This window comes from Alosa sapidissima, chromosome 19 (assembly GCF_018492685.1).
Source record: "Alosa sapidissima isolate fAloSap1 chromosome 19, fAloSap1.pri, whole genome shotgun sequence".
NCBI classification, from domain to species: domain Eukaryota; kingdom Metazoa; phylum Chordata; class Actinopteri; order Clupeiformes; family Clupeidae; genus Alosa; species Alosa sapidissima.
In genome coordinates, this window is record NC_055975.1 from 9,877,238 (window position 1) to 9,896,357 (window position 19,120).

Consider the following 19,120-nt stretch of genomic DNA (forward strand, 5'->3'; position numbering starts at 1 on the left):
GTAGTAATAGTAGTAGTAGTACCTGTAGGCTAGTAGTAGTAGTAGTAGTAGTACGGCTAGTAGTAGTAGTAGTAGTAGTAGTAGTTTTTTTAATAGTATTTTCTTGTCTGTTTACAGATTCCTCTGTCAGCATGCACATCACCCTCCAGGGACGCTACCGCTGCCAAGGAGGCCCAGAGATCTTGCTGGAGCAGCTGTGTGACTTCAGGGTGGACTGCCCACGGGGTGATGATGAAGGCACTCCCTGCCGTGAGTATGGGCTATTGGGGCTACTGATTCAATCCACTGGAAAATGGCTTATTTCAATAAATAATGGCTTATGTGATAGTTGTCATTTAATTTAGCCTTTTTGAACGCTATTTTCACTCATAACCTTATTACGGTACTTGTAATGTATGGTGTGGATATATACACTACAGTGATAGGTAGCTTACATAAATACTTAATATGTCTTAATGTTCACAATTTGCATGTGCAAGGTGTTTCCATGCAGATGTTTCTAAATGAGGCTTGGATGTATGACTAAAGCATGATTGCAGAGGGGATTAGGGGTTAAATGGCTGGACTAGCTCATGGCCATATCATTAATATATTATCCATCATAGTCACACTATCACTACCATTATGTGCAGAAATAGCAGGAAGCAAGGTTCATTCCAATTCTGATACACAGGGCGAGTTAATATATTTTAATTACAGTGAATTATGAAATATTGTCTCATTTACATTTAAATTTAAACTCATTTGGCAGAGACCGTTATACAATGTGACCTATATTGAAATAAGCACTTTCATCATCAACATTATTGTTTTTCTTGAACTTGGACATGTGTGGACACTCCCTAAAAAAACACTTTTTCAGAGGACCAACCCAGAAAGACTTTCATTTGACTTGATTAAAATATGCTGAACTGAGTTAGAAAGTTTAGCTCACTGGAGATAAGAAAAGACTCCTTGTGCTCGACAAGGAAGGTGATGTCTCATGTGAATAAGTGGAGAATCCAAATACTCATTACATCTAATTGCCTTGTTTCGATCTCTCACACTGGACTTTATGAGCTATCTCTCTCCTAAGAAATTGATGATAAGAACCACTGGCAGATGCCCTACATATTATTCTCTTCCTATACAATTCTCAGTCATTTTCCAAATCAATACGTTTCAAGGGTTCTTCTCTCATTCCTCCTCCCTCTTTCACTCCTTCCGATTACTTCCTTCTATCATTCCTTTTTCCCCTCCCCTCCCTCCCTCAGTCTCACTCTCTCTCTGCTCTGTCATTTCTGTGCCCCCTGCTGTTTGAAGCTACCACCACACTGCTCTTCTGTTCATTGCCACCCTCATTTTCAAAAGATGTCATTTGCCATTCCTAATTACCTATTCTTTATGATCCCATGCTTATTGCGTGCTTATGCATTCACAAATCATTCATTTGTTGAGTTTGGAGCCCACAAACAAAGAAGAAAGGGATATGAAAGAAATATTTCAAGCATCTCCTGCATCATCTCTTTCACCCATCTCTCTATATTTATGTTGCCCTCTCTCTGTCTCTTTGTCTCTCTCACTCTCTCTCTCACTCACTCTCACTTTCTCACACACACAAACACATGCAGACACACACACACATGCAGACACACACAAACACAAGCATACACAAACATATACTCATTGCAAGCACTCACAAAGGCACACACATGCGCGCGCACACACACACACACACACACACACACACACACACACACACACACACACACACACACACACACACACACACACACACACATCCATGTTCCCCTACTCTGGGTCCTCATGAGGCTGCTCCCCGCTCTTGCAGCTTGATGGTGGCTGGGTCGATATGTTTACACTCCCATGGTTAATGGCTATCATTTCTCTCCTTACTCCCTCCATCTCACCTCTGCAGATGACTGGGGCTTCTCTCCTTAACAAATGGTTCATGGATCAATGACGAGCACAAAATTAAATCAGATTTCATTTGTGGCCGCTGATGCCTATTTGAGAGAGAGAACAGAAGAAAAACAGACTGAGAAAAATGCCCTCCTATAAAAATATACGCCGGCAGCAGCACTGAACACATTGAAATTCAAAGTTTTTCACAAGATTCTCACAATTAGATCACAATTACTAACTAAAATGTCTTTAATTTAAAAATAATTATGAAATATGTGCAATATATGATACTATGTTTGTTTAAAGGGGATCCTTAAAAAACTCTTAGATTGGTAGCATGCTTGCTAGCACAATAGTGCTACTGATCCTGATACTGATCTTTGTCATTTTTGCTCAAAGTACCTACAAACATGTAACAGAGTAGGCCCCAGGGCCCCTTTAAGGGTATGCTTTTGTTAAAATAAGCCCATCATCACTTGAGGATTACCATATAAAGCAGTTAATCTAGCACACATTACTACAGAGTGGTCACATGTGTAACTTATCCACTGACAACCAGCTGCTCCTCTGGCAATTTAGACAAATACACGCCAAACTGTTGGAACCTCATCTTGGTAGGTAGGAAAGGCAATCGCACCTCACCGCCTCACCCACTTGGTAAAGGGTTGTGTGTATTCTACTGCCGTGCCTCTGATTAAGCTTAGGAGGTTAAGTACAAAGTGCAAAGAGTGCAGAGGATCTGCTGCCTGCAATGGGCTGTATCGCTAGAATTCCCTCGTGAGCTTCTCCTCTTTCTCACTCTCCGTTCGCTGTTTCTTGAATCTCTCCTTCATTTGCTCTCATATGCTCCTCCCCCTCTCCCCACTTCATCTTCTTCTGAAGTGTAAAGCTCCTTCTCTTCAGCCCTGAAACTCCCTCAAAGCCGAGGGATCAGCCCTTCAGACCCTACTGTGTGTGTCTCTCTCATTCGCCGCCTTTCACCTCTTTTTGCTTCTTCTCTCATACTCCTCTCTCATACACTCTCTCTCTCTCTCTCTGTTATTTCTTACCATTTATCTTTTCATTCTTGCCACAGCTATAGTTTTCACTATGTTTTATATATGAACACTATGTTTTCCTCTCTTTGTTCCTCTGTGCTTCTCAGGTCAGTTCCTTAACGGCAGCTACTGCTCTTTTGAAGATGGTCTTTGTGGTTGGCAGACTATAGCAGGCAAAGGCCCATCCTGGAGGTCTCAGCCATCTTTGCCCAAGAGTATCAGATCCAGCTGTCCATCTTCTTCAGGTACTCCAAACAAGGCCTTTCCTGATCAAATCTGTGCTGGTGTCAGAATCTGACACAAAGGTTTCATGTAGGGAGATAGCCTTGTCTTGCACTGCCAGTTCATAGATCATCATCTCAGATTAGTTTGAACTGGGCTAACAGTATTTAGATTCTCAATAGAGCAGAGCAGCATGTCTCTGGTTATCTGATGACTGCCTGGGCTGTTGAGATGAAGCCTGAAGCCTGACCATCTGTATGTGGCATCAGTCACGGCAAACTGAGTACAATAATATTCATAATAGTCCAATATTATCTGGATTAGTGGTACATTTACAAGTGCTAAACCCTGCAGGCAATAGAGTAGTCATTCACAGACTCCAGTGTGAATCCTTTGAGTGAATGCTAGTATCAGGCGAGGACACATCACTGAGCTGTGTTTTCCCCCACAGCAAAAATGGAACCATTGTCATTATTTTCTTATCTTTTCAGAGTCCAACATGCTGTAAAGGATCTGAACACAAATGTCTTCCAATGTTTGTTTGTTTTTGTTTTTTTAATATATATTTATGCTTGCTTGTGTGTACCTTACCTTGCTCTCCTTCAGGGGCTGTGCTGACGGTTGATAATGGTCAGTCTAGAGGTCAGAGAGGAACAGCATTGCTACGTAGCCCGTTTTTCTCACCACCTCTCCGGAATGCCATGTGCTCGGTAAGAGCAGTTTTCTCTTGTTCCACTGACTAAATGAGTACACAAACTCAAAACTCCGAAAACTTGAGGACACAAAATCCACCATCGTGGCCAACCCTCTGCCAGGTTAAGCTTGAAAGCATCCATCAACACATTTCAAACAAGCAAGCAAGCACACTTCAACTTCCTACAGTCACAGAAGAATGTTGCCACAAAGCATTTGACAAGTGAAGCACAGACAGCTCATGTTGTGCTACAGCACATGAAGGGATTAGATACATGAAGATACATGTAATGGATGTGACATGCCAATGGTCATATGAGCAAACACGGTCTGTAGACATTTACAGAAGCATTGTTGTGAGAAAAATGCTCATTACATAGTGACTATAGGGGACAGTTTTACTGGAGACACAGCATACACACAACACTGAAGCAATGTATTAATAACACATCTGATGTATGTAATAATAATGAACCCTATTTGCTGTGATCTTGTAGAGCGTTATATGTATGGATTTCTATTTTAAGATTAGAGCGAGTCACTGCTCTTTGCCTGTAGCAAAGCTCCTGTAAAATGTTGTATAATCTGCCTGCCTATGATATTTAAGCGTGTCTTTACATGTACAAAGGTCATTAACGACGTCTGTTAAATGTTTTGAAAGTGAGACAGAGTTGCTAAAGGGAAGATAGAGTATAAAAGGTTATGTGGGTGTTTTGGGAAGGTTATGTGTGGGTGTATTGGGAAGGTTTTGTGTGGGTGTTTTGGGAAGGTTATGTGTGAAGACAAATGACCATCTGAAAGCTACATGGAGCTGAGAAAGATGGACATGGTGGAAGACTCAATGGAGGAGGTTTGTGACAGACAGACAGAAAGAAAGAAAGAAAGAAAGAAAGAAAGGAAAGAAAGAAAGGAAGAGAGAAAGAGAGCTTGCCAACATCTTGAGTGGCACCCCCTGATAGATGTAAAGCAGTGCCCTTCCCTGGCATGGACTGTGCCTAGGGCAGTGTGAGGGCAGAGCTCGCAGCAGTATCAGCCTGGCGCCTGCCCAGAGCAGCAGTCATGATTCCAGATTAGCACTTCAATCCCTCAGCCTCCCCTGCTCTCATCTCAACACTGCTTTTCTGAAGCCACTCTTTGCCATGAGGGTTTACAGGTTCAGAGGAGATCTCTATGAAGCCTTCAAAGCCTGTTTCCTTTCCTTATCTAGCTATATTATTATCATGTGTGCTCAAGTTCAAAATCTTTTGAAATGAGATAATTATCTTAAAGGACTTTTGTGTACAAACACACACAAGAACATCTTGAGGACACAGGATAATGACAAAACACAGATCATCTTTTAATTGTCTTATTGAAACAGTCTGCACTGTTGAGCTTTTCCTGACCATCAGATACTTAATGCCATCCATACCATTTGAAATAATGATATGATGAGCATAGAGGTTCAATTGTTGTATGCAGTGATTAAGATATGTTCTGCACTGTTTGGTTCCTTTGGGTTTTTAATCTATTTTGCACTCTGTAGCTTCGGTTCTGGATGTGTGGTGGAACCCACAATGGTGTGCTCAGTTTGTCCTTGCTGGAAAACAGCACAGTGCCCGATGGATGGAAAACAAAATGGCAGTCCAGCAGTGACCCCAAGCTACAACAAGGAGGCTGGCAGCTCATTACTGTCCCACTCTACGGCCTAGCTGACTGGTAAGAATCAGATTAGCGAAGGCTCAATGCAGACAACAACAATAACAACAGCAAAAATAATAACAACAACAATAATAATTATTCTAATGATATGGCATAATAATTTAATAAGTCTGAGTCTGACTTAATGTATTTTAGTTCCGTAGTGCTGGTTTTAGTGTAGAGGATTTATTGGGGTATGGCGTGATGTGTGGTAACCACTGAAGTGTATTATCTGCATTGCCAGTACATCTACTTTGATACCAAAGATGGTGACCCAAAACCAGACTTTAAAGACTCAATTAGAAATCAGTGGTACAGTAAACAGAATTTAGCATAGGCCTACTTAACTGCTTTCATTACATACATCCATTGGGAAAAAACAGTACCTCCCTGTACCTCTGTAGTTTTTTTTAGCACAGACAAGTCTATACTGCTGTTGTTCGGCAGTTGGCAAAATTTAACCATTTGGTCTAGCAGATGTAGGCTACATATGATTTCCTTCAAAACCTAACCCATCCAATAAAACATTTATGATTATGTTGTTTATCTCTATTTTATTAACATTGATGGTGTATGAATTATTTCTTCCCGTTACTTGCTCGGGAGGAATGTTGGTGTTATACACAAGAACCCAGATGAAGACTTCGCTATGCAAGAAGCAGACTTACTGGCACTGTTGATTCTGCAGCTGGTGAAGAGAGTCTGCATTGGAGATCTGGTCTTGCTGATTGTCTCGCGATTTACATTCCATTTCTGCTGGCTAACCTCACCCTCTCCCTGAGATCTTAATGAATCCCTGTGGGCCTCGGCTTGTGCACTGGCCCTTTAATGTTTCTTAGTGCCTTGGTCTTCGCATCGCTGGCTGAGGAGGAGTTATAGAAATCAATGCAGTGCGTTCCCATTCATCCACTCTTTCCCTTCAATTAAGTATGGCTCTTGATTCGTGGGCTCAAGGAGACATTGGAAGAGCACCAGTCTGTTTCATCTTGATGTGTCTTATTAGACTTCTTCCTTTGTAGCGGGTCTTGCTAATCCTACTCCATAGAGAGTAGATTAAAATTTTATAACCTCACTTTCTGTTTTTTTTTCTTCATTCCCTTTTTCTTTTTCTATTTTATCTGACTTGATTATTCTGAATTGACTCACAGCCATTAAAGTCAGAATGGTTCCATTGCCCTCATGCACCAGATGCCCTGCCTTATTTGCCTTATTTGCCCTATTAGCCCTAGTCAGCGACTTGGCTTTTTAGAGGTATATAAAATACTGATTAAATTGAATACTTTCTGTAAAATAGGACTGAATCACAAATGGAGAGAGTTCAGCTTCAACACTAAACGCACTCAGATACCCAGTGCCTCAGGACGATAGCACACATATGAAACACCAAACACACGAAAGATAAAATCCTTAATTGGCATGGCATATTGCCAGAGGGAGTAGCACAACACTAGACATAGACATACCGTATAATGTCTATATAATAATAATAATTATATAATAATAATATGTGTGTAAGTGTTCCCTCTCTTTCCCTCTGTCATGCTCTAGGTTTTGGCTGCAGTTCAGCACATCTGGGCCTGTGACCACATTTGCAGTGGATAATCTGTCCCTCAGCATGGATTGTTTTCTGTCTTGTAAGTATGATTCTTAGTGTGTTGCTTACTCCCCAAGTCATTCAGAGAGGGGAAAAACAATATATTTCTCCTTGAAGTTGAAGGCTCCAACTTTGGTGACACTTTCAATCAGGTCGTTTCACATTATGGAAGCCTTTCATTCTGCTATACAGTAGAGGCTGCAAAAAAAGTTAATTCTTTTAATGAAAACATGTAGTATTTGAGTGAGAATAAATTTCACATTGAAAGAGCGAGTACCAGTCCCTGTTTAATTCATATGGTAATTCAGCTGTACTGTCAGTAATGACACTCCAGACACAAGAGATAAAGCTAGAAGCTAGCTCAACTTTGGTCCTCAACGTTATGAGCTGTGATCAGAATGGTAAATACATCAGGCAGGCTCCTCGGAATGATTCAGTGAGCTTTAGATTGCTCGCACAACAAATGCTGTGGTGCCTGCAGAACAGAAGTCAAGATCATTAATGCAAACGGATTGGATTAGGGAGGCTAAGCCCATTGATTCGCAGAGTGAGAATGAGCTTCAGGACCACACTCTAAATCCAAATCTCCTCCTTAAGTACTTCTGATTTCACTTCTTACTTTAGCTGATTTCATTTTTAAGGCCTCTGTGATGGATTGGTGCAGGCGAAATTACAGCATCAGTACATATCAAATTGTCCTTCTTCCATTGTTACATAGCGATGCCAACCACCTACCTGTTGCTGTGCATCATTTTATCTCTACAACATAATATGAAAATGTGCAGCTTCAGCATATGTGGATATTTGATATTTGATGTGCCTCTCTGGTAGCAAATATACATACAAGTGTATATGGGTTTTGAATTTTTGTGAAAATAATAACAATAATGTATATTAATAAATACATAAATAATAACTATAATGTGTCATTACAATAGAACCGGCCCGGCCATAGCTGGTTTGCATCCTTACTTCAGTGGATATCAGAACAGCACAGAGCATCAGCATTTCTGAACTTTTGTGAAAACAGTTGTATCTTGACATTTTGTTGCTTTTTTTCTAAGTAATTTTTTGAGTTTGAAAAAAGAAATCCATATATTACCTTTAAATCACTTGACCAATTATTTTTTCATATTTTCCTTTACTCTTAGTACTAAATGTTAAAAGAAACATTTTCATGAGGGTAAAAGCATGGGTATTCATTATTCCTTTAATTTCATGCATTTCACCCACAAGCACTAAAGAACTTATAGGCCTACCAGGGAGATTGCCCAAGGCATTAAAACACCCAGAACTGTCATATTTTGCTGGCAAAAGTGCCTGTGGGATTAGCCTGGTTATTCCTATGCCTTAGGTTGCACTTTATACAATAATGGTTTCAGATATGTTGTCCATTAAGCTGGTTCTAGACCACAGATATCACATCATTTTATAATTTAATAATATCAACATATTGACTTGAATATAAAATATAGACTTGAATACCCATTAAACTCCTCTTGTGCTCTTGTGACTGGCATTCCACATTCTTTAGGGGTGCCTACACAGTGTGGGCATGTGGCAAACCCATAACCACCATATCATTTTCCTTTAATAGCAGATAGACAGACAGAAGTTTGCAGAGTTTACTGTTCCAAATGGATTCAGCACAATCCTGACACAGACAGGATAAACCACACACTTTATTTAAAACAATCCTTCATACATAATAGAGCTAGAACAATTACGCCCCTAAATCAGCCACCAAAAGTGTATAAGAAAGAATTTACTAAAGTCACCCACTCTCTGGTGTAACATTTTACTCACCGATCCCCACGGCAGCCTTGGATTGGAGAACTTGGAAATAGAACATTTCACCATTTGTGACTTTCATGCCATATATTTCTGGTGTTAACAAAGTAAGAACTGCCCTTAAGTACAGTATATCACTTTAACTAATTAGGTCATAAGTATATATAAGTATTAGGGCTGTCAAAATAACTGATTAATTTCGATTAATTAATTTGAGAAAAAATAACTGATTAAAAAAAATAGTGCAGATTAATCGATTCTGTATGATCTTTGACCCCGAGCCGTTCTAGTCAGTAAAAATTAGACTGTAAAATGAGAGAGAAGAAAACGTGCTGCCTGGATCATTGAATGGAACATTTACTTTTAAAAAACGGCCTGATGGTGTTGATAAAAATAAAGTGTTGAAAATAAAGTCCTTTTTAATGTCTGCAGCAAGGAATTTGCATATCACCGGAGTTCATCAACTCTATAGTCGCACATCAATGCAAAGAAATAAGTGTTGACATTAAGGGGAGTGTTAATTTATTTTCATTGTGTCCCCTAGGTTATATCTGTGGCCTGAAATGCCTTGTATGTGAAAAAAAAACTTCTTCCCGAAGCACTTTTGAATTTATTTCCTCAGCATATTAGGTCATATCATAGATTATTATGGCCATTATTTGAACAGTGAAAATAATAATAAAAGAGTTTTTTAACTTTAATGTCACTAATGCTGATTATTCAATGATTCATTTGAATTTAAATATTTCAAATACTTTCACAGCAAAAATTATAAATGTGATTAATTAATCACAGAGTATGTAATTAATTAGATTATTTTTTTTAATCGATTGACAGCCCTAATAAGTATATATACTCTTTTGATCCTGTGAGGGAAATTTGGTCTCTGCATTTATCCCAATCCGTGAATTAGTGAAACACACTCGGCACACAGTGAACACAGTGAGGTGAAGCACACACTAATCCCGGCGCAGTGAGCTGCCTGCAACAACAGCGGCGCTCGGGGAGCAGTGAGGGGTTAGGTGCCTTGCTCAAGGGTACTTCAGCCGTGCCTACTGGTCGGGGTTCGAACCGGCAACCCTCCGGTTACAAGTCCGAAGCGCTAACCAGTAGGCCACGGCTGCCCCTAAACAGCCTTATGACATAGTTTCTACAGTGATTTGTATTTTAGACAGGAAGCTCATACAAGAAATGACTCCTATTTCAGTTTTTCCTATAGAGGCATATTGCATTTTGCTTTAATTGGAAAGGATGGGCGGAAGGTTGAAGAGTCCACTGATGTTAGACTAATTAGAAATGAACAATTACACCTCCTGCATTTGCCCCCCCCCCCCCCCCCAACACCACTGCAGCCACTGTTGCCTTTTTATTTCCCAAGCTAATAGATGAGGGGAAAATCTAGCGAGAGAGAACTATGGATGGAGGTAATGATGATGGTGATGATAATTATACTTTCTTGCCATTGAAATGGACATTTTAATGAGCTTCATATGTGCAGTGAATATTAGCAGGGACAAAGAGTTTCTGGACTGAAAAAAGCGTTCAGTAGTTTTCCCTTTGTCTGCTGCAAATGAATAGCCATATTACAAAGCACTGTTTGCTACACCCCCACTGTATTTTCTCTCAATCATAAAACAACAGATTACCGTTTTGTATTTTACAGATTTTTTGTGGTTTTTCTGTGCTTGTGCTTTTAACTATTTTGTATTCATTAAAACGTGCACCATTAGACACTGAGGCTATAATTGAGGATTTATAATGACAATGAGAATTTGCAAAAGCACAAAATAAAAACCTTAAGCCGTGGTAACAGAGATAACTCATATTACTCACCGTTCACGTCACGATGGTTTCTTGTTTAGTGTTTGATGATGAAACCCTAATCAGATCGTTTTAAAAATAATTTGGGCCTCACTCACCAACCCACTTATACAAATTTGTTCTTAGGTTAGGACAGAACGTATGCACACTCAAGACCTCTTACGCACATTGGAGGGCTGACTTGATTGTGCAAAATAAGTGGTTATTGTGTTTTCGCCAGTTCTGCAGGTGTATGCATTATAGATTTAAACGGCAACTATACTTTTATCGTTCTTCATTTTATCTAGAATTATGGTCTTTAAAACATAACAAATGTTTTCCCATTGTATGACCATTCTGCAGTTTAAGAACACCTCATGAATCCAACATAGACTTTTCTTACAAAATATCTTAACGAATTGTAAACAAAAAGCTTTGATATTAAAGATATTGGTGAATGTGGCCCAGTAGGTCTGAGAGAATTTGCTTCTGTTACTTTTCTAGGATATCTTTTAGGTGCTACCATTACTTAGTTAGAAAAATACTAAGGTGAATTTTGGCATCACTTATAACCATGACTCATCATGCTCAAAACAGGCTACCTTTAGTTTAATCTAGTTTATACTTCAAATTTTCTTAAGTAGAATACACTGTAAGCATATTTGTGTTTGTTGATTTATTCTCAATTCTCCTACTCAGTTCAGTATTCTTGAAGCATAAGCAACATTTTAGTTAAACTCAGCATTCATTCATATGAGGTTATAAAGCATTCATAATAATACCACATTGGTTTTCATATTGTGTAACAAATATGAGTGTTAAATATGTAACAAAAAAAGACAGTGGGTATGTTGTTTGGTTGATTGACTGATTGATCAATTGATCAATCCAAAGTATTGTGGTTGTATTATGAGAAAAAAATAATATATATATTTATCACCCAGAGAGAAGAAATACTCTTTTCTGATTGGCTGGAGGGGTGGCTTTTAATTCTGAATAACGGGACACCTATGAAATAGATCTGGTAAAAAAAAGTTAATTGCCGTTCCATATCAATGCTTATGAATGGTAACTATAACAACCATAGTAGGACGACGGTTGAGCCTGGAGGCAGGCTTCGCAACAATGGAATCAACTGTAAACAAGCTAACTGTCCATGCTATTGCTGTTATAGGCCCAACGAAAGTTCCACAACAAGCTGAACTAGTGGGCTTCTTTTTAAACAGAACCGCGTGTTTCTTTGCATGCTATAAAGGCATGGCTTTACAGTGGCAACCGGATGATAAGCGGGATAACGGCCTTCGAGGTGTGTCCAGTTATACGGAAATAATGGACTCGGGCAGAGGCAACTCCCCTCCGCTGCGTGTTGGGGAGTTCTTTGCCCCTCGCCCTCGTCCATTAATTCTGTATAACAGGACACCTCGGCGGCTGTTATTCCTTACATATTAACAGGCTAGCAACAATACAGTGCATTGTAATGAAGCCTGACCTGCTATATTGTGAGCTGTCTTTCTGACTCTACTGTTTGACGTGTAACACCATTTCAACAGTGAGAAGTGTGTTGTCCTCAGGCCTGTAGCCCACTTCAACTTGATGTAGTTACAGGCATCTTCGTGGTGGATGGCAGCAATTCTTAGAATGTTTAGTTTCGATAGGCAAGCATGTACACAAATATTTCTCTTCCAAGTGATGGTGTTGTGAGGAACTCTTTCTCTGTGTGTGTGTGTGTGTGTGTGTTCCTGTCGTCCCTTGCTTTTTCACTCGGATCAGTGCCTCATATAACCTGCCCATGGTCTGTGTGGATAATAAGGCCACTTCTCCCATTGCTGCAGAACTCTGTGGTGTTTGACGCCCCCATTAACACATCCTGACAGCAGATCTGGCCACTGCTCTGGCCTCCAGCGCCCAGTCACACCTCCACTGCACTAGAATACAAATGGTCTCTTACGGATCACCTTATTGTGGAGAAAAGTTTGACACAGATTTCAAGGAGGGTGAGAAAGAAAAGTTTTTGTGTTGTTTCGGAGTTTCGGAGTTTCCCCGGCTGAAATATAATATTTCGGGCCTGGTGTTTCAGAATGCCGTCACATCACTATAGATGTCATGGTTGTACTGTAGGTAAGCTGCTTACCTACAGTACAACACGCTCAATTTGTGTTGACTTCAAATGTTCTACATCAGGGGTGTTCAACCTTTTTCAGCCCAAGGACCCCTTGGCTGAGAGAGACACTGAACACGGACCCTACTCTGCCCTGCCGCAAATTTAGATTGCTGTTCTACTTGAACAATAATGAACATTATAATGACGCTGACATCAAAACATGTTTTTGTTCATTACATGTGTGTGCATCAGCATAATATTCTATTTTGGCACTTTTTGGTAGAATTACACTGTATTTTAAGCTTCAGCATAATTGGTTTTGGTGGTAGATTCTTGAGGTATTCTGTGCATTTCTGCACATTTATGTGCATTTCTGTTATTTATTCCTGAAACTTTTTTAGGGGTATTTACCTTTATGATGGCAACAAGAAGTGGTTTTGATAAATTCGCCTTGGGAGACATGATATCACACAAAGAGTTATTGATTAGAAAATGAATACAATCTTCTGCTAGGCTATAACAGCATACATCTTCATAGTTGTTGTGTTAGTTTGTCTATAGTGTCACCTTGTCCCAAAGCTTCACAACTTGAGAGAGCTCGAACTTCACTACTTTTGAACTCGCATACTACAGAGGCTGTTATACTGGTTGTGGCTAACAGGCATAGCTAGATTTTGATGGATTATGCCAGTTCTCAGTGCTAGGGGGGATACTTTGGCGGGAGTGTTTTTAGGAGATGATTTAAGAGTTGGAGATGAGAGGTAGCATTTTTCACAATGCCCCATATTGTCAGAGGAGCATCGTGTGGGGGAAAGGGATGATCTGTCTTTTCTGGGAAGCCGGCAAGCGAAACAATGGCAGAGCTCATGTGGCTTGTCATCATAATTAAGAAACATGCAGTTGTCTCATGACTCCTTCAGCACTGGTGGAATGCTCAGCCATCTGTCTTGGTGCATTGGAGATGCAGACAGTGGCTCTCGGAGCGATCCTTTACATTATTTTAAAATCTTTATGGCAATATACTGCCTTTGATGGAGTGTAACTATGGAAACTGAAGGTGCTCATCCACATGGCCTCTTTAGGGTTTCAAAGGGAAGCGTACCCTGTTCTTTATGAATTCTGGAATGTATTAGTAATCAGCATCTCTCCTCTCATGACTGCCAGCGTTGATACTGTATATGTCTTCAAGCTCATATGACACATTCTTGATACATAAGTTAGGTATATTTTTGTCAAGATTAAGGTACATGTAATGAATCAATGCCATTGTACGTTTAAAAAGCGCATTAGACTTATCTTGAACACCGAACACTAGACCACCCCCAGCAACTCTGCCAGTCCCACTCATAGGGAATTATGCAGCATACAGTTGAAGAATATTTTTAGTGAAAAAACATTGGCATGACATATTGTTTAGGTATCTGCGGATTATGCAAACAGTAGTATAAGGTATAGCCTAACGAAAGACAAAGGATTCAGTAAGCAGAATATGATATTAGCCGAGGTGGTGGTTACATCACACTCTGTATTAGTTACTGCTGTCCAGACCCCATGAAGTCTACTATATCCTGCTCTGCATATAATTTGCCAAAACTACCATTAGTCTACTAGTGATGAGTGGATCTGTGGATGGCAAAAGGTGATTGTAAAATGCAATCAAAATCCAGGTTAACATTGAATTACATTGAATTGACTTGCCATGTATAATTGACTATAGTATTAAAACATATTCTGTAGATAGCCAACCCAAGTAATAATTCAAGTTTAATGAAATTATAGTCACACAGACAAAAGAAATGGCTTGTTGGATAAGATTCATGCACATAGAAATGTACTCATTTGACCATTCTCATTCATATATCATATTCCTGCATGGCTTTGGCATGTTCATGTTTTGTAGAAAATACGAAGGACCATCATTTACGAGCATTACGAACAGCTCTTGGTTGGTCTGGGGTCATTTCTCCAGCAGGAAATGTCTGTAGATAATTACTCTGTATGGAAACAGCAATGCTACCGGAAATGTCACTATAAGCAATCATGAGGTAGTGAATTAATAGAATTATCATTGTGACCTCAGTATGAGTCCAAACCATTCCTGTTTATGTACAGATGTTTTTTTTTTTTTTTTAATTGTTTTTACAAGTACTCTTTAACAGTCTATCTTAGCATGGACTGACTGCTGATGAATCACAGAGGGTGATGAATCACAGAGAGGGAGATTGAGTTGTCATAAGGTGATGATTCACAGAGAGGGTGATGAATCACAGAGAGGGAGATTGAGTTGTCATAAGGTGATGATTCGCCTTAGGGGCAGTGGCTGACTGACATTTCATTTTTTCATTTTTTCATGTCCATTAGTGCAAAGAGTAAGAGGTGCAATTTGACATTTAAACTCAGAACACCTCTATACCAATTGAGCAGGACATACTGTGACTTATTACTTCTGAAAAGGTGGCTTTGATTTAGCTGAACATGTGACTGGATATAGCTACAGATACAAGTGATCAAAGCATCACGACTGTTGGATATTAGTATTATATATTTTCTAAAGTAAGTCATAAGTAAAACACATCAACACTAACCCAACCATGTGGACTTCCTCCTATTGTGTTGTCTAGACTCTCACAGTGTGTGTTCTGACCTAGTCTGCCCCTCACAACCTTTTCAGCTCTCTTGCAAAATGACCTGGACCTTGTCCAGTCTAGTCTAGACAGCTCTGACGGCAGTGACAATGTTGTTTTGGTTGAGTACATCAACAAGTGTGTAAGGTGCAGGAATTTTTTATTGAATTAGGCATTCAAATCTTGTAATGTTTTTTGCCATCTTCACCATGCTGCTGTACAATGTTTCTGATATATAGATATATCATTAGAGCAGCGTATAAAAGACCCTATTATTCCTCAGATGGGTCTGAAGATGTCCTCATACTGAGACCTGGGGGAGGGAATAACAGACTTTTCCACCATCGTGTGTCTCTGTCCTCCTATACTTAAATGAGCTGCCCAGGGATGCAAAAAGAATTTCAGCACAAACTGACAAATAAAGTTTTATCGTATCGTATCGTATCTTTGTGTATCTTACTTTTCTGCATCATTAAGGAATGTATTGCTTTCATTAGCCACCAGAGACCACAGCAGTCTGTCCACACCTGGTTGCAAACATTGTTTCACCTGCAAATGTATAGAGTAGCTGATAAGAGGCGGCGACGTGGCAGCTATTTCAGATAGTAACGTCATGCTCATTCTTATATCTTCAGCAAATGGAGAGATTCCACCTGTGGTGACGAGCACACCTCCGATGACCGTGAGCCAGTTGCCTGATCAGACCACCATGACCGCCATTCCCGATGAAGGACTGCTCTTACCAGAGGACTGTGAGTATTTACTTCTCTGGCTGCAAAACAGGAAAAGCCTTAAGTTCTGATCTGTGTTTATTGTGTTTTTGGGTGAGTAGAACCAAAACACACACACACACACACACACACACACACACACACATTTTCTCATATGGTGTATTGCTTCAGGAAAAGAAAGTGTGCCATCTACTGGCTTGATCCACCTGGAATCTCCTCACTTGGTTGCATGTTTAATCAAAGGTTGCATAAAGGCCACTTATTCGGTTTATAACATTGAACTCTCATTTAAATGTCAGTTGTGCCAGAAGGAATTCTCTTTGATCTTCCCATTAAAAGTTCATTTTGAGTTCTTAGACAGGGAATGATATCATGCTGTATCTGTAGAAGGGCAAATAGACTTTTATTATGCAGTCGGCACTACCAATGAAGATTTTGACAAAGCTAAATTCATGCAGGCAGCCAAGTGAACCCGCCATTAAGAGGCTAGCATCCATTCAGGCATTGACAAAGCCTGCCAGGCTTTTGTTGTAAATACTGGTTGCAAGACACGGTAATTGCATTAATCAATATCTTGTACTCCTGCCTACAGCGGCTATGATGTTTTGCGACACCCAACCTCCTCTAGTTTTCCCTACCCTGATACATTTCATTGACTGCTTAATCTTACATTCGTCATGACTTGTTTGTTGCAAGACGCCTACACTAATGTATTTTGCATTCTCCTAACTTAACTCATTTATTCCTTGCTGCAGACAAGAAAGAATGCATGTCACATCCTGCATTGCATCAGTGAGTGTCTGGGGTCATCTCTTGCACAGCGTAATTTCCCATAGTACTTATGTTTTCTTTACATTCAGATGCATTAGTAGTAAAGTACTTTCATGGTATGCGCATTACATTGTCATCATTGCTTATAACCATATTTTCTACAACTAAAAAGTGTAGTGTGTCTCCCTTATACAAGGTACAGTTGTGCTTACGAGATGACTGCATGCTAATGGCCGGTGTCTAAACAGGTGCCTATGTAATTCAGGTGAAGAGCTGTGTAATTCAGGTGAACCATTGCCAATGTAATTCAGGTAAACAGGTACCGATGTAACTCATGTGAACAGGTACCGTTGTAATTCCGTGCAATAGTGAGGATTATTCTCACTGTCTAATGAGATGTATACATGAGAACCTGACACAAATACACACAGACACACACGCACACACACAAACTCACACACACACACACACACACACAGAGAGAGAGAGAGAGAGAGAGAGAGACAGAAAGAAATAAGAAATTCTTACCATTTAGATGGACAGTCTGTCTCAATCCTCTATCTGCCCTCCTCTCTGTCTCTCTCCCTCTCCTTTCTCTCTCTTTTTAATCTTCTCAGGCCGGCCACAAACTATTGATTTCCTCTGTTCTACCATTTCATTGTATTCTACGGAGCTAAATCTGGGCATCCCAAATTGCCCTCATTGTGCTGACTCATCTCTGTACTACTGTGAGAGAACATGACCACTGAAATCCCCCCCATTCTCAACAGACGTTGCCCCCACAAACACGTGTGTATTGATGATAAAGAAGTGGAAAATGTCCCCACTCCATCAGCCGTTAATTACTCACTCGCATATCAAGTTTCATATCTTATAATTGACACTCCTTGGGCTCTGTCTCATTTAGTATGACACGCTATGCACAATGCAGTGCATGTAATACTGACCTGCATAAACGAATGCTAATTTGATGAACTGGGAGAAATCTTTCTCCTAATTTAATACCACGCTACACACAAGCACCAGTGGATTAGTGCACAGACAAGGAAGTTGTCAGAGCATAAACTTGTTTAAAGTGACTTTAAAATGACAAACGTTTAAAGTCAACCTCTGTCATGATTCTGTAGATGTTAAATAAAACACAAGAAATGACTAAACTGATTTATGTTACATTGCGCTGTACGACTATGTAAATGAGCAAATATTGCTATCACCGCCTGTTCTTATTGTGTGGTTTCTACAGCATGGTAGCAGCACGCAGTGCACATTTGCCATTCAAATTAGTGCCCCTTGAGTCAATAGTGTCTGCTATGTCACTTAACAAGGAGTCATCTACCAAGGCCAAGTCAGCTGCAAATGACGGCTTAACACACTTAAGCCCCTAATGTGTTCTGCAAGTCTTCAAAAGCTTAGTTACAAAGTATACTCATTTCCGTCTGCTCTTTTGCTTTCCGCATAAGGGCAAACTTGATTTTCTTTCCATTTCTGCGTCCCATTTGGAAACAAAAGCTAATGTTTAAACATTGCGCCGTATGGCTTCTAAAGTAAACTGATCGCACTCGGATGGTGTACTGTTTAGAGTAGAGTATAGCCAAGGGAATCATTTGTCTTCTTAAACGTGTTGCATTTCATGGATATGATTATTTGAAAAAGGAACTAAATCAAACTCTAATCGAAACATCCAAATGCTGAGTTTGTCCTTGAGTATCTTTCTTTTATGCAGAATAAATGCTGTTTCTCGGTATCTCATTAAAGCAGACAGAAAGCCGTGCCAGTGTAGCCTGAATAATAACATGCCGGTCCGTTAGTGGGAGAACAAGTGTAGCAAACACTAGCCTCCAGTGACTCCCTCTGTTCTATCAAACATCATATACCAGGCCTACCCTTACTCTTCCCATCGCCTAGTCGCCTATGTCAGGGTAAATAGCTTCTGTCAAGGTCCTACAACACTGTGTAAATCTAAAATCTGCCTTGAGGATGTTTTTGAACTTATATTTCATTAAAATGATCAGATGTATACCCTGTTTGATGTGGCTGAATGGAGATCTCATTGATTTGGAGATGCAGAAGAAGATTTCTAGGGATTTCTTACTGTGAATGTGCAGTTTTATGTGTTCTTGTATCTAATAAAGACTCACACTGTGTGTGTGTGTGTGTGTGTCAGGGTGTGT

General features: G+C 39.9%; 1 protein-coding gene across 4 annotated transcripts in view; it reads left to right on the forward strand.

The window, feature by feature from the left end:
• The window catches only part of alk (ALK receptor tyrosine kinase), a 274,847-nt gene that overhangs the window by 236,092 nt on the left and 19,635 nt on the right, over positions 1–19,120 (forward strand). For all 4 annotated transcript variants that reach the window (XM_042071615.1, XM_042071616.1, XM_042071617.1 and 1 more), the window contains 6 exons: positions 118–249; positions 3,050–3,187; positions 3,771–3,874; positions 5,383–5,555; positions 7,086–7,171; positions 16,083–16,199. In XM_042071615.1, the coding sequence (XP_041927549.1) occupies positions 118–249; positions 3,050–3,187; positions 3,771–3,874; positions 5,383–5,555; positions 7,086–7,171; positions 16,083–16,199 (750 nt within the window). The remainder of the gene's footprint in view (positions 1–117; positions 250–3,049; positions 3,188–3,770; positions 3,875–5,382; positions 5,556–7,085; positions 7,172–16,082; positions 16,200–19,120) is intronic.